This window comes from Salmo salar, chromosome 13 (genome assembly GCF_965601325.2).
Source record: "Salmo salar chromosome 13, fSalSal1, whole genome shotgun sequence".
In the NCBI taxonomy this organism is placed as follows: domain Eukaryota; kingdom Metazoa; phylum Chordata; class Actinopteri; order Salmoniformes; family Salmonidae; genus Salmo; species Salmo salar.
The window spans coordinates 11,857,981-11,874,025 of record NC_138303.1 but is presented as its reverse complement, the minus strand read 5'-3'; the positions used below and the strand labels follow the sequence as shown (position 1 = coordinate 11,874,025).

At 42.1% G+C, this 16,045-nt stretch overlaps 1 protein-coding gene across 1 annotated transcript; it reads left to right on the top strand.

Moving 5' to 3' along the window:
- The first annotated feature begins 3,254 nt into the window (after positions 1-3,254).
- Positions 3,255-15,779, top strand: LOC106566400 (adenosine receptor A1). The gene is made up of 5 exons (XM_014134388.3): positions 3,255-4,744; positions 8,722-8,832; positions 10,939-11,041; positions 11,844-11,921; positions 12,526-15,779. The coding sequence occupies exons 1-5, from the start codon at positions 4,404-4,406 to the stop codon at positions 13,054-13,056; spliced, it is 1,164 nt and encodes a 387-aa protein (XP_013989863.2). The 5' UTR covers positions 3,255-4,403; the 3' UTR covers positions 13,057-15,779.
- Positions 15,780-16,045: the final 266 nt, after the last annotated feature.

Below are 16,045 nucleotides of genomic sequence, written 5' to 3'. Positions count from 1 at the left end.
TATTGATTTCTGACTATCACGTATATAGGGAAATTAACTTCGATTCAATATAATTGATCATTTCTAAAGGGTAAGGATGGACACAGTTTATTTAATTGCATCCATAAAGGTATTTGTAATGGTAATTCAAGACCATTAAATCAATATAATTGTCTCTACAGTTATGTATTTTATTCTGGAAATATCATTATTAGTGTCATAAAATCTAAATGCGGCTGTTATAAAAGTTGTCTACTGTAGTGGACCCCAGGAAGTGTAGCTGCTGCCTATACAAGAGCTAATGGGATAACAAAAAAAAACAGGAGAAAAAAAAAGTACTATTTTATTTTTGTTTCTGTAAGTATCACATATCCTTTTCACCCCCTCCAGCTACAGCCAATCTGCCCTACCATGACGTAGCTCCCTGCCCTAGCCTAGCTCCCTTCCCTAGCTCTCTGCCCTAGCTCCCTGTCTTAGCTCCCTGCCCTAGCCTAGCTCCCTGCCCTAGTTGCCTGCCCTAGCCTAGCACCCTTCACTAGCTCCCTGTCCTAGCCTAGCTCCCTTCACTAATCTAGCTCCCTGCCCTAGCCTAGCTCCTTGTACTAACCTAGCTCCCTGCCCTAACCTAGCTCCCTGCCCTAATCTAACTCCCTGCCCTAATTCTAGCTCCCTGCCCGCCTGTCTCCTGCTTAGTCCATGTTATGTAAGGGAGTGTCAGAGCACAGTACACCATCTGGGACCTCTTTCCCTCTTAATGTAGCTCTTTCTCTCTCTCTCTTTTCATTACTCTCTCCCTCTCTGTCTCTCTCGCTCTCTTTCTCTCTCTGTCCACCTTTGAACCAGAGACAGGACAAGAGCCATCACTCACTCACTGGTGAGCCCAAACCTCACACTGCTGAGTGTTCCACAGACACTGCTCTAACACAGACAGAAAACTGGGGATTCATCCCAAATAGCACCCTGTTGTAACGATCGTCGTCGGGTGATGAGGAAGCGGACCAAAACGCAGCTGGGAGTGAACACATGTTTATTCTTTACACTTGAAATAAACACGTACACAAAAACAAGAAAATGCCGATACGTTAACTGCTCTTAACACAAAGAGACAACACCCCACAAACAGCGTGGGGGAAAGAGGAACTTAAATGTGATCCCAATCAGAGACAACTAGCGACAGCTGTCTCTGATTGGGAATCGACAGAACCCAACATAGAAATAAACCGCACAGAGCAAACACAAGGCTATAACGCAAACATCGAAAACAAACCCAGGAAAAATACCCAACATGACACACCCTGACCCAAAATACCCGAGTTCACCTGGTCAGGGCGTGACACCTGTTCCCTATTTAGTGCACTACTTTTGACCACAGCCTAAAGTAGTGTACTAAGGAAAAGAGTGCCATTTGGAACATGACATGGGCGAGAAGGCATACTTAAATAGTAATTGATCCTGGGACCATTGATCCTACACTGGATATACTTATTTTGTCTATAATGATAATGACACGTTTTAAAATCAGTGTTGATTTCTGACTATCACGTATATAAGGGAATTAACTTAGTTTCATTCGATTCAATTGAATTGATCATTTCTAAAGGTTAAGGATGGACACAGTTTATTTAATTGCATCCATAAAAGCATTTGTAATGATAATTCAAGACCATTAAATCAATATAACTGTCTTTACAGTGTCATAAAATCTAAACACATCTGTTATAAAAGTTGTCTACTGTAGTGGACCACAGGAAGAGTAACTGCTGCCTCTACAAGAGCTAATCGGGATCCAAAAAAAGGAAACAAACTAACAATAAGTAGTAGTAATGCTATTATTACAGACTTCTAACAATGGCTGATGCCCCCAGATGACGAAGGTAGGAAACAACATCTCCACTTTGCTGATCCTCAACACTGGGGCCCCACAAGGGTGCGTGCTCAGCCCCCTCCTGTATTCCCTGTTCACTCATGACTGCGTGGCCATGCACACCTCCAACTCAATCGTCAAGTGTGCAGACGACACAACAGTAGTTGGCTTGATGACCAACAACGACGAGACAGCCTGTAGGAAGGAGGTGAGGGCACTCGGAGTGTGGTGTCAGGAAAACAACCTCTCACTCAACGTCAATAAACAAAGGAGATAATCGTGAACTTCAGGAAGCAGCAGAGGGAGCACCCCCCTATCCACATTGACAGGACAGCAGTGGAGAAGGTGGAAATTTTAAGTTCCTCAGCGTACACATCACGGACAAACTGAAATGGTCCACCCACACAGTTAGAGTGGTGAAGAATCCGCAACAGCGCCTGCCTCATTAACCTCAGGAGGCTGAATAAATGTGGCTTGGCACCTAAAACCCTCACAAACTTTTACAGATGCACAATTGAGAGCATCCTGTCGGGCTGTATCACCGCCTGGTACTGCAACTGCACCGTCCACACCCGCAGGGCTCTCCAGAAGGTGGTGCAATCTACACAATGCATCACTGGGGGCAAACTACCTGCCCTCCAGGACACCTACAGCACCCGATGTCACAGGAGGGCCAAAAAGATCATCAAGGAGAACAACCACCCGAGCCACTGCCTGTTCACCCTGCTACCATCCAGAAGGCAAGGTCAGTACAGGTGCATCAAAGCTGGGAAAGAGAGACTGAAAAATGTAATCTATCTCAAGGCTGATGTTAAACAGCCATCACTAACAAAGAAAGGCTGCTGCCTACATACAGACTTTAAATCATTGGCCACTTTAATAAATGGATCACTAGTCACTTAAATAATGCCACTTTAATAATGTTTACATGTCTTGCATTACTCATCTCATATGTATATACTGTATTTTATACCATCTATTGCATCTTGCCTATGCCGCTTGGTCATTGCTCATCCATATATTTATATGTATATATTCTTATTCCATTCCTTTACTTAGATTTGTATGTATTAGGTAGTTGTGGAATTATTAGATATTACTGCACTGTCGGAATTAAGCACAAGCATTTCGCTACACTCGCAATAACATCTGCTAACCACGTGTATGTGACCAATCAAATTTGATTGATTTTAGTTGGACTGCAGTCTACTGCATAACATCCTCTTTTATTTTTCTCTCGTTCATTGTCTCCTATTCGAAGTCTCCTTTCAGAGGGATTTGATTTGAACCACTCACACCCTTGTCACAACAGAGTAATCAACGGGCGATGCCTGAGACACCCGTTGATTGTGAGTAACGTTTCCACAATCGAATTGACACCGGGGCAGTATGGGGTGGGAGGGAGAATAACTAAATCCCAAATAAATAGTCTAGGATATCCTCGGAGTAAACCTACTATATAAATCAAAGAGTGAGTTCAATCGCCATTCGCCCGTTGGCACAAAGAGAGAGAGAGACATCTATGGGACGGCCACGGCAGCACAGTACAACCGTTTTCTCCTTAATTTCTCGATACATTGGAAGAAACAAGAGGGACGCAACTGCAATGGCAGAGTTGGAATTATGGCAATGACCATTGGCTTCAAAAGAATAGTTTGAAATCAGAGAATAGCCTAATGAAACCGGAAAGTGAAATCATAGAATACATTCATGAAACAGAGAAGGTTCAAATCAGAGTAATAGCATAATGACACAGAGAAGGAGAAATCAGAGCGTGTGGGACCAAAACAAAGAAGAGCGAGAGACAAGCGCGAAAAAAAATTATTTTAGGTCACGCATTGCTTTGACTCTCAAAGCACAACGGGAAAGAGCACAGCATGGAGAGAAAGAAACCTCTGCCCACTGGGCACAGACGTCAATTCAACGTCTATTCCAAGTTGGTTCAAATTAATTTCATTGGGTTGTAACAACGTTGATTCAACCAGTGTGTGCTCAGTGTTCGTACTTCGTCCACTAAATACTTTCCAAGACGATTTTTCTTCTTGAAGTGGTATTTTTTTTAAACTGGCAACTGAGAAATTGTAGCTAAAATAGGTTAAGACGAAGATGATGAAGTGACTACCTGGGGGTAAATAATAAACAATACTCGGCGGCACGGTCCCTTCCCCGAGCGCAGGTGGATCCAGCTAAGCGGCGGAACAGGGTTTTGGACGAGGACAGGAGCGGCAACGCACCAACCACAATAACCTCTGAACTACCAGTCTACTACACCGTCAAAGAATAGGCCTGCCATTCATTCCTAGATCTGCTTCTGGGTGTCCATATGATGCTAAATCGCTTCACAAACTGGATGTGTATCAGAACTTCAGTATGGTGAAAATGGAATAATCCAAGTGATGTGGCCACTGTAGAACGGACATTGAATGGGCGCACAGCGCACAAATCAATTTGCACTATAGGAGTGTAACCCTACTCAACTGATTATTTTGTTGGCTTTCCAAGCGTGCTTTTGTTGGAATAATACCTAGTTCTCTCATTTGGACTATAATAGGCTGTAAGGATGTCTGAAGCACTCGCCCCAGCCCAGGTGCTCTACATCGGCATGGAGGTGGTGATTGCCTTTTTTTCCGTCCTGGGTAATGTAATGGTGGTCTGGGCGGTGAAAATTAACAAGTCGTTGAGAGACACAACATTCTGTTTCATCGTTTCTCTGGCCCTGGCGGATATCGCAGTGGGAGCCCTCGTCATCCCCTTGGCGATAACTATCAGCATCGGACTCCAAACTCACTTCTACAGCTGCCTGATGGTCGCGTGCACGGTGCTGGTACTGACGCAAAGTTCCATCCTGGCCCTCCTGGCCATTGCGATTGACCGCTATCTCAGGGTCAAGATTCCAACCAGGTAAACCCAACCAGCTCATTGTGTCTTCTATGTACACTGACCATCACACAGGAGGTTGGTGGCACCTTAATTGGGGAGAACTAGCTCGTGGTAATGACTGGAGTGGAATTAGTGGAATGGTATCAAATATATCAAACACATGGTTTCCATGTGTTTGATGCCATTCTATTTGCTCTGTTCCAGACATTATTATGAGCCTGTTCTCTCCTGTGCCATCCAGTTATAGGTTACTATATTAGCAGGTGGATAAAATGCACTACTGAGGATGATGAGGATGTAAGAAAACGGTTATATGAGGATGAAGGGAAGAAGGAGGTGATGAAGAGGGTGTAATGATGATGAGGAGGAGGGGCTGATGAGGATGTAATGAAGAGGGTGTAGTGATGAGGAGGAGAAGGAGGTGTGGAGGGGGAAGAGGAGAAGGAGTTGTGGAGGGGGAGGAGGATGAGAAGGAGGGGCAGGAGGAGGAGGTGTGGAGGGGGAGGAGGATGAGAAGGAGGTGTGGAGGGGGAAGAGGAGAAGGAGGTGTGGAGGGGAAGGAGGAGGAGAAGGAGAAGGGGTGGTGGAAGAGAAGGAGGTGTGGATGGGGAGGAGGAGGTGTGAAGGGGGAGGAGGAGAAGGAGAGGGGGTGGTGGAAGAGAAGGAAGTGGGGAGGAGGAGGTATGGATGGGGAGGAGGAGATGTGGAGGGGGAGGAGGAGAAGGAGGTGTGGAGGGGGAAGAGGAGAAGGAGGTGTGGAGGGGGAGGAGGAGGTGGTGTGGAGGGGAAGGAGGAGGAGAAGGAGAGGGGGTGGTGGAAGAGAAGGAGGTGTGGATGGGGAGGAGGAGAAGGAGAGGGGGTAGTGGAAGAGAAGGAAGTGGGGAGGAGGAGGTGTGGATGGGGAGGAGGAGATGTGGAGGGGAAGGGGAGAAGGAGGTGTGTACTTGCTTATAGCTGCTATACTCACTCACACACACACATACACACACACACACTCTCTCACACACACATTTCCTCTCCTGACATTCATTTATCTGTTTCTTATTTGACTAGGATGTCCTATATCCTATCCTCACTGCCAATACCCTGTAGGCATGGAGTAGGGAGGGCCTCTGACATACTGGTATTGACATGACAGCTTAACACACACGCACACGCACACACAGTAAGGCAAGCACGCAAACATGTGAAGACACACACACACACACACTGACAGCTTACCATAGCAGAGCTGATACAAGCAGCTCTAATTAGCTTTTTTTGTCCTCAGGAATGCATTGAAGGAAGGATGAGAAACTAACAAGCTGTCACTGTGTGGAGAAAATCACATCTCTGTCTGTCTTACTCTTTCTTCTCTGCTGTCACTGTGTGGAGAAAATCACATCTCTGTCTGTCTTACTCTTCTCTGCTGTCACTGTGCTGCTTTTTGCTGTTCAACTTACAGTATTTGTCCTTTTTCTATGGGACTTACTGAAAGATATTAGAGGAGAATACCATAGAGGATACCGTTGAGGGGCCAAAACGCGTCGGCTTATTTAATTAATAAAAGAGCATCTATGCGTTATACTTTTTTGTTTGTTTTTGCAGTATTTTGGGGAGACAGCTTTCTTTTTTGCAAGATGAGGATATTGGTTTGTGTTACAGTGGACTGAGTGAGTCTGTGACAGTAACATAAATGACACACCTACTACAGCTGCCATGTTCAGAGTGAAACAAAAGGTTTGGGGCTATGCTGCGGAGGAGAAGCAGAGAGAGACTGAGGAGGAGAATGGGGCTATGCTGCTGAGGAGAAGCAGAGGGAGACTGAGGAGGAGCTTGGGGCTATGCTGTGGAGGAGAAGCAGAGAGAGACTGAGGAGGAGAATGGGGCTATGCTGCTGAGGAGAAGCAGAGGGAGGCTGAGGAGGAGCTTGGGGCTATGCTGCGTAGGAGAAGCAGAGGGAGGCTGCGGAGGAGAATGGGGCTATGCTGCTGAGGAGAAGCAGAGGGAGACTGAGGAGGAGCTTGGGGCTATGCTGCGGAGGAGAATCAGAGGGAGACTGAGGAGGAGAGAATGTGGTACATTTGTTGTAGAATATTGTTAGACGGTGATATACTTGCTTTGAATCCTTTTTTAACGAAGCCACTTTGACTTGTGAGATAGATTGGGAATGGTTCATTTGTCATTGCAGAGAGAGAGCTGGAGAGAGATTGGGAATTTATCATGAGAATGAGAGAGACAGAGAGAGAGCGAAAGAAAGAAAGAAAGAAAGAAAGAAAGAAAGAAAGAAAGAAAGAAAGAAAGAAAGAAAGAAAGAAAGAAAGAGAAGAGAAAGAAAGAAAGAGAAGAAAGAAAGAAAGAAAGAAAGAAGGAGAGAGAGATTGGGAATTTGTCATGAGAATGAAAGAGACAGAGAGAGAGAGAGAGACAGAAAGAGAGAAAGAGCTAGGGAGATATTGGGAATTTGTCATGGCAATGAGAGACAGAGAGAGAGAAAGAAAGAAAGAAAGAGAAATAGAGAGAGAGAAAAGGATTGTCTCTTCCTGGCAGTAGCATAGCTGAATCTCATTATTTACTGTCTTTGATGTATTTTTCTATTATTAAACCTTCTCAAGTTATCAGTTAGCTCATACGTGTCATCGCCTCTTTCGCAACACTTTTAACACTTCTACAGAAAATAACACTTCAAATGAGGCAGTACTATAATTCAACTATTTCCCATTATAAACCAATCAATGATTCCACAGTAGTTGTTCTGTATGACCAAAGGACCGTATAAAAAAGGAACTGTCCCTATTGGACCATATGAAAAAATAAATGGTCCCTATTGGACCATATGAAAAAGGAACTGTCCCTATTGGACCATATGAAAAAATAAATGGTCCCTATTGGACCATATGAAAAAGGAACTGTCCACATTGGACCATATGAAAAAATAAATGGTCCCTATTGGACCATATGAAAAAGGAACTGTCCCTATGAAAAAATAAATGGTCCCTATTGGACCATATGAAAAAGGAACTGTCCCTATTGGACCATATGAAAAAAATAAATGGTCCCTATTGGACCATATGAAAAAGGAACTGTCCACATTGGACAATTTAGTGTCAATATTGGATTAAAATCAATTTCTGGATTTTGTTTCATCATTAAACAGTTGTCATCATCATCATCATACATGTAATATACCCTAATAATGCATCAATCTAAATCCAACCTGTAAAATACACACAGGCCTATATAGCTTAAGAGAGGGTAGTTGAAATGCCACTCCCACCACCTCTCACTAATCTACATGATATGCACATGGACAGAGTAACGCAAGAGGAAACAATAGGCGGTGTGAATCATTTTGTACGTTTGATAAGAAACCATTTCTGTTGTTATTAAACCGTCAGGCTGTTATGGGAGCTATGTGCGTTATCTACACTAGAGTGTGTGTGTGTGTGTGCGTGTGTGTGTGTGTGTGTGTGTGTGTGTGTGTGTGTGTGTGTAAATAAAAAGATTGCACAGGTTGGAGGGAGGAGGGATGAAAGAGAAGGCATATCATGAGTATAGTTCTACATTTTGTAGTTTTCTTTATGTTGAAAAGCTGTTTTTAAAAAGGGGTTAGCACGTACACTACCATGCTTTTCTTGTTTGTGGTGCAGGGAGTTACAGAAACAAAGTTAACATTGTACTTTTATTGTCAATGTTTAAAAACCTTTTTTTAAGATCAAGTGAGATTCTCACAAACGTTTTTTGTGAATCTCACTTTTTCTTGAAGCTATAAGTGTGTGGTGAACCAACTCCTTGTGTTATGGTATAGGTGACTAACTCCTTGTGTTATGGTATAGGTGACTAACTCCTTGTGTTATGGTATAGGTGACTAACTCCTTCTGTTATGGTATAGGTGACTAACTCCTTGTGTTATGGTATAGGTGACTAACTCCATGTGTTATGGTACAGGTGACTAACTCCTTGTGTTATGGTATAGGTGACTAACTCCCTAACCGCCTGGTTTCTCTCTATCTCTACAGCTATAAGCGTGTGGTGACAAAGCAGCGAGCGGCCGTGGCGGTGGTGGTGTGTTGGACTGTGGCCTTCATTGTGGGCTTGACCCCCATGCTGGGCTGGAACAACCTCTGGAGGTAGATAGCTATGTATTTTAAATTAGTTGTGTGTTGTTTGCTAATTGCGATGTGACATTGGTTGTGTCCGAAATGGCTTCCTATTCCCTATATAGTGCACTACTTTTGAACAGGGCCCCATAGGGTTGCCGTTTCAGGCTCCCCAATTTTCCTTTCAATCATGTATTTATAAATAATTCACCTATTCTAGTTCTGCTATTGATACTATGTATCTATAATCTACCCAATTCAAAGTAAATAACACCTCTCTCTATCTCGCTCTCCCCCCTCCCCCGTACCCTCTCAATTCAATTCAAGGGCTTTATTGGCATGGGAAACATATGTTAACATTGCCAAAGCAAGTGAAATAGATAATAAACAAAAGTGAAATAAACAATAAAAATTAACAGTAAACATTACAGTTCCAAAATAATAAAGACATTTCAAACGTCATATTATGTATATATAGTGTTGTAACAATGTGCAAATAGTGAAAGTACAAAAAGGAAAATAAATAAACATAAATATGGGTTATATTTACAATGATGTTTGTTATTCACTGGTTGCCCTTTTCTTGTGGCAACAGGTCACACATCTTGCTGCTGTGATGGTACACTGTGGTATTTCACCCAGTAGATATGGGAGTTTATCAAAATTGGTTTGTTTTCGAATTCTTTGTGGATCTGTGTAATCTGAGGGAAATATGTGTCTCTAATATTGTCATACAAGGCTATGCTCACTGAGTCTGTACATAGTCAAAGCTTTCCCTAAGTCTGGGTCAGTCACAGTGGTCAGGTATTCTGCCACTGTGTACTCTCTGTTTAGGGCCAAGTAGCATTCTAGTTTGCTAAAAAAAAAAGTTAATTCTTTCCAATGTGTCAAGTAATGATCTTTTTGTTGTCTCATGATTTGGTTGGTTCTAATTATGTTGCTGTCCTGGGGCTCTGTGGGGTCTGGAGCAGCTTGCTTAGGGAACTCTTCTCCAGGTTCATCTCTCTGTAGGTGATGGCTTTGTTATGGAAGGTTTGGAAATCGCTTCCTTTTAGGTGGTTGTAGAATTTAACCGCTCTTTTCTGGATTTTGATAATTAGCGGGTATCGGCTAATTCTGCTCTGCATGCATTATTTGGTGTTTTACATTGTACACAGAGGATATTTTAGCAGAATTCTACATGCAGAGTCTCAATTTGGTGTTTGTCCCATTTTGTGAATTCTTGGTTGGTGAGCGGACCCCAGACCTCACAACCATAAAGGGCAATGTGTTCTATAACTGATTCAAGTATTTTTTGCCAAATCCTAATTGGTATGTCGAATTTGATGTTCCTTTTGATGGCATAGAAGGCCCTTCTTGTCTTGTCTCTCAGCTCGTTCACAGCTTTGTGGAAGTTATCTGTGGCGCTGATGTATAGGCCGAGGTATGTATAGATTTTTTTGTTTGCTCTAGGGCAACGGTGTCTAGATGGAATTTGTATTTGTGGTCCTGGCGACTGGACCTTTTTTGGAACACCATTATTTTTGTCTTACTGAGATTTACAGTAAAGGCCCAGGTTTGGCAGAATTTGTGCAGAAGATCTAGGTGCTGCTGTAGGCCCTCCTTACTTGGGGACAGAAGCACCAGATCATCAGCAAACAGTAGACATTTGACTTCAGATTCTAGTAGGGTGAGGCCGGGTGCTGCAGACTGTTCTAGTGCCTTCGCAAATTTGTTGATATATATGTTGAAGAGGGTGGGGCTTAAGCTGCATCCCTGTCTCACCCCACGGCCCTGTGGAAAGAAATGTGTGTGTTTTTTGCCCATTTTAACTGCACACTTGTTGTTTGTGTACATGGATTTTATAGTGTCGTATGTTTTTCCCCAACACCACTTTCCATAAATTTGTATAGCAGACCTTCATGCCAAATTGAGTCAAAGGCTTTTTTGAAACCAACAAAGCATGAGAAGACGTTGCCTTTGTTTTGCTTTGTTTGTTTATCATTTAAGGTGTGCAGGGTGAATACGTGGTCTGACGTACGGTAGTTTGGTAAAAAGCCAATTTGACATTTGCTCAGTACATTGTTTTCATTGAGGAAATATACAAGTCTGCTGTTAACCCCCTCTCTATCCCCCCCTTTCTCTTCCTCCCTACAGGCTACAGCAGAACAGTTCCCTGAACGAGGATCTCATCATCACCTGTCAGTTTGAGAACGTAATCAGCATGGACTATATGGTCTACTTCAACTTCTTCGGCTGGGTATTATAACATCTCTCTATATGTAGTATATAATCTGGGTATTATAACATCTCTCTATATGTAGTATATCAGCTGGGTAATATAACATCTCTGTTTATGTAGTATATCAGCTGGGTAATATAACATCTCTCTTTATGTAGTATATCAGCTGGGTATTATAACATCTCTCTTTATGTAGTATATCAGCTGGGTATTATAACATCTCTCTTTATGTAGAATATCAGCTGGGTATTATAACATCTCTCTTTATGTAGTATATCAGCTGGGTATTATAACATCTCTCTTTATGTAGTATATCAGCTGGGTATTATAACATCTCTCTTTATGTAGAATATCAGCTGAGTATTATAACATCTCTCTTTATGTAGTATATCAGCTGGGTATTATAACATCTCTCTTTATGTAGTATATCAGCTGGGTATTATAACATCTCTCTATATGTAGTATATCAGCTGGGTATTATAACATCTCTCTTTATGTAGTATATCAGCTGGGTATTATAACATCTCTCTTTATGTAGTATATCAGCTGGGTATTATAACATCTCTCTTTATGTAGTATATCAGCTGGGTATTATAACATCTCTCTTTATGTAGTATATCAGCTGGGTATTATAACATCTCTCTTTATGTAGTGTATCTTATGTTCATAAGACTTGAAGTCAGGGCGTCTGATGTTTGTTGAATGAACTAAAGCATTTCAGGGATACATACATTGTTGTTTATTAGCTCTGTAGCTCAACTAGTGCATGGGTAAAACATGGTACTGGAGTTAACCAGGACTGGACTATTTTCCACTACAGGTCCTGCCTCCTTTACTCCTCATGCTGGTCATTTACACAGAGATCTTCTACATGATCCACAAGCAACTCAACAAGAAGGTGAGGTGACCACCACCACCTCCTCCCATCTATGTAGCCTCGCCCCACCTCTGTTTGTGATATCTTGCCAATTCCTTGTCACTCATTGTCATGCCAAACAGGAGACCAAACAAGTCTCATAAGTCACACCCGACTACCACATCCCCATAGTATTACTTACCCTCTTGCTATTTTGCACCCCAGTATCTCAATTGCACATCATCATCTGAACTCCAGTATTAATGCTAAATTGTAATTATTTTCACCTCTAGGGCCTATTTATTGCCTACCTCCCTACTTCTACATTTGCACACACTGTACATAGATTTTTCTATTTTTATTTTATTTTGTGTTATTGACTACGTTTGTTTATGTGTAACTCTGTGTTGTTGTTTTTGTCGCACTGCTTTGCTTTATCTTGGTCAGGTCGCAGTTGTATATGAGAACTTGTTCTCAACTGGCCTACCTGGTTAAATAAAGATGAGTTGGCAAAAACAGAAACAGACTAGAACCTAGGCCACTAGATGATCTATCTAGGGGAAAATGGATCCCCTATAAAAGCTATATAAATTATTATTTGTTAATTACAATAATACATTATTAAAGGTAATCTTTATTCTTACAGGCTTGCACCACCAACCACACCGATCCCAACAAGTACTACAACAAGGAACTCAAACTGGCCAAGTCGCTGGCCCTGGTCCTCTTCCTGTTCGCCATCAGCTGGCTTCCCCTCCACATCATCAACTGTATCACGTTGTTCTGTCCGACCTGCGACAAACCCCTGTTCCTGATCTACATCGCTATATTACTCACGCACGGCAACTCAGCCGTCAACCCCATCGTCTACGCCTTCCGCATAAAGAAGTTCCGAGACGCTTTCCTGAAGATCTGGAAGCAGTACTTCTGTTGTAAGGACGTACCTGCCATTTTGAACCAGCCTAGTGAGAAGGATAGGCAAGAGAACCAGAATGGCAATGGAAACGGGAACGGGAATCCTAATCCGAACAGAGACTCACAGCCAGCTCTATCGCCACCGCAAGAAGGGCAGCAGCCTTCACTAGAGCAGATGCAGGAGGCCAAGCCCCAACGGCTACAGTCTCACAATGATGACCCAACACAGCAGAAACCCCCAATGGAGCTCAACAATATCTAACTAACCCCAGAACAAAAGGGCGTTTCTACATTGATGTGTCTGAAACCCTATGAGTTTCTATGTCTTGGGAGATGAATAGAGATTTTTTAACAGGAGTCAGAGGCATCCTCATAGTCATTCTGAATGTATAGCTAGCTACCAATGGATGAGTGTGACATGATGAAAGAAAAGTTTAACCAGTTTACTTTTTGTACCTTGCACCTGAAAGTCATTGGATGTGTGTGTACACTTTTTTTGAATGGAGTGTGGCATGATACCTACTGAATGGAAGGATTCAGGAGCAGAGTTTGGCAACTTGCAGGACTTGTAAAGATATCTTACAGACAGTGAAATCACATTTTAACAGGCGGAGGTGTATTTGAGTTTTAGGCGGAGGAAAAAACATTGAAAAGGAGTATTAGGGTTTATACGGTAAAAACATTGAAAAGGAGTATATAGCCCCACGGTGGAGGTGTCATAATACCCATAATACCTAGCGGTCAAACAGGTAAATGGTTCCAATCGTTTTTCCACCATTCATTTTTCCCATAGGGGACTTTAGAAACACTTCAAATAAGGGCTGTGTTTCATGTATGCTTGCCCTGGCGTGACGGTTTGATAACCATGTAAATCTCTCTCAGACAAAGTGACTTTTATCAATATATTCGCCTCTATTTACTCTCAGATTCGAAAATGCCAGTTAGCATCAAAGTAGAAATCCCTGCACATCATCTCTAGCTGACACCTTTGCTAACAGGTATTGTGTCAGTTTAAAACTTGCATAAGACAATTAACAGAATTGTCCATTTAAAGAAATGTAGCCAATTTATTAATTACCACATTTAGCTAACATTGACCCTGCTGGTTATCTATGAATGTTTGAACATCTTGGCCATGTACTGTTATATTTCTCAATCCGGCACAGCCAGAAGAGGATATGCAGAGGATACCCCTCAGAGCCTGGTTCCTCTCTAGGTTTCTTCCTAGGTTACTGCCTTTCTAGGGAGTTTTTCTTAGCCACCATGCTTCTACATCTGCATTGCTTGGTGTTTGGGGTTTTAGGCTGGGTTTCTGTATAGCACTTTGTGACATCAGCTGATGTAAAAAGTGCTTTATAAATACATTTGATTGATTGATTCATAGTTAATCCAGAGATTCTTACCTTTGCCTCGATTCAGCAGTCTCATCCAGATCAACATGGCATTTTTAGTTCTTTATGATAGCCACACTAGCAACTAATTAGCATTTAATTTTGGGGTGGTGAAAACAGGCAAATATATTGATCAATTTCACCTTGTCCTAGAGAGATTTATATGGTTATCAAAACGTCACGCCAGGGTAAGCCTACAAAAAACATCCCTTATTTTAAGTGTTTTATAAATCCCCTATGGAAAAAAATGTATTGTGGAAAACCGATTGGAATCATTTCCCTCTTTGACCGTTTGGTTTTATGGGTATTATGACTCATTCTGTGGTACTCTATTAGGGTTTATATGGTAAAACCATTGAAAATGAGTATTAAAGTTTATACGGTAAAGACACTGAAAAATAGTATTAGGGTTTATACTGTAAAAACACTGAAAAGGAGTATTAGGGTTTATACTGTAAAAACACTGAAAAAGGAGTATTAGGGTTTATACTGTAAAAACACTGAAAAAGGAATATTTGGGTTTTATACGCTAAAAAAGGGCAATGAAAAAATTGCAATAATGTAAGGGCACTATTCAATCAGATCTGCTTTAGCCGTCATCCGTATAGTGGTTGTTATGGAGGTGTCGGAGATGAAACTGCTTTAGAGCTGTCAAGTCCACAAGCTGCTCCTGGCATTATATCTAAAGCGGACATTGCCATTGGCTGCACGGAATCCTATGTAGCCTTGTTTACAATTTCGAATGTTCGATGTAATCTAGGCTGATAGAAATCCTCATTCTTTTGTATAATGATTTTCAATTTGAGCATCATCTATATAGCCTAGACTTTCTCATTCTGAACTTCTAACGTGAATGGGAGGGGTGTGGCTTTGTGACAATGATTAAGAGCAGCTGCTCACCGATTTGACAGCTCTAACGTAATTACACCTCCGACACAGCCAAAACGTCAGGTATACGGGTTTTCGGTTATCGCCAGTTAACGCTTGATCTGATTGAATCTAGGCCTAAGTCTCTTTGATAATGAGACATTTTAATAACAAACTAATCTGAAGACACTAAGCTTCAACTTACGTTAACAGAACAGTGGGTCTTTATGACATTGTGAAATTGGAAAGGAACTGATAATTGATACGATTCTCATCACAAAATGTGCAAAATACAACACTGACTGTGAGGTTAATCAATGTCACGTTATTAAATGTTTTACATTTTACAATGTACAAAGATGGCTTATGAACCAAATTTTTTTTTGCATTATTTAAAAAAAAATCTTTATTTAACTAGGCAAGTCAAGAACAAATTCTTATTTACAATGACGGCCTACCCCGGGCCAAACCCGGAAGACGCTGGGCCAATTGTGTGCCGCCCTATGGGACTCCCAATCACAGCCGGAAGTGATTCAGCCTGGATAAAACAACATGAAAATGTGACTTAAAAGGGTTCCAGATGTTCCAATTATCAAATGATAAGGTTCATCTTCCTGCTGTTTATTAAACTGTATTGATTTGTGCTGAGAAAGGCTTAATATGAATGTAATGATGTGAATGTCAATTAAATATAGCTACTGTGGCAGCTCATCAGCTGTGAATGAACACATCTTGATTCAGAAGTTAAGACACAAGAAGCACAGCAGAGGAATGAGTGGAGCTCTGTTCTCTTCTCCCCTCCCCTCTACACCACTGCTCTCCCCTCCTGCTCTCCTCTCCCTTCTACACCACTGCTCTCCCCTCCTCCTCTCCCTCCCCTCTACACCACTGCTCTCCCTCCCCTCTACACCGCTGCTCTCCCCTCCTCCTCTTCCTCCCCTCTACACCGCTGCTCTCCTCTCCCTCCCCTCTACACCACTGCTCTCCCCTCCT

Excerpts from the sequence above, each read along its gene's own strand:
- LOC106566400 (XM_014134388.3), top strand. The coding sequence starts at position 4,404 with ATGTCTGAAGCACTCGCCCCAGCCCAGGTGCTCTACATCGGCATGGAG. Across the intron at positions 8,833-10,938 it reads GGCTGGAACAACCTCTGGAG|GCTACAGCAGAACAGTTCCC; the intron begins GTAGATAGCTAT and ends TCCTCCCTACAG. Across the intron at positions 11,042-11,843 it reads ACTTCAACTTCTTCGGCTGG|GTCCTGCCTCCTTTACTCCT; the intron begins GTATTATAACAT and ends TTTCCACTACAG.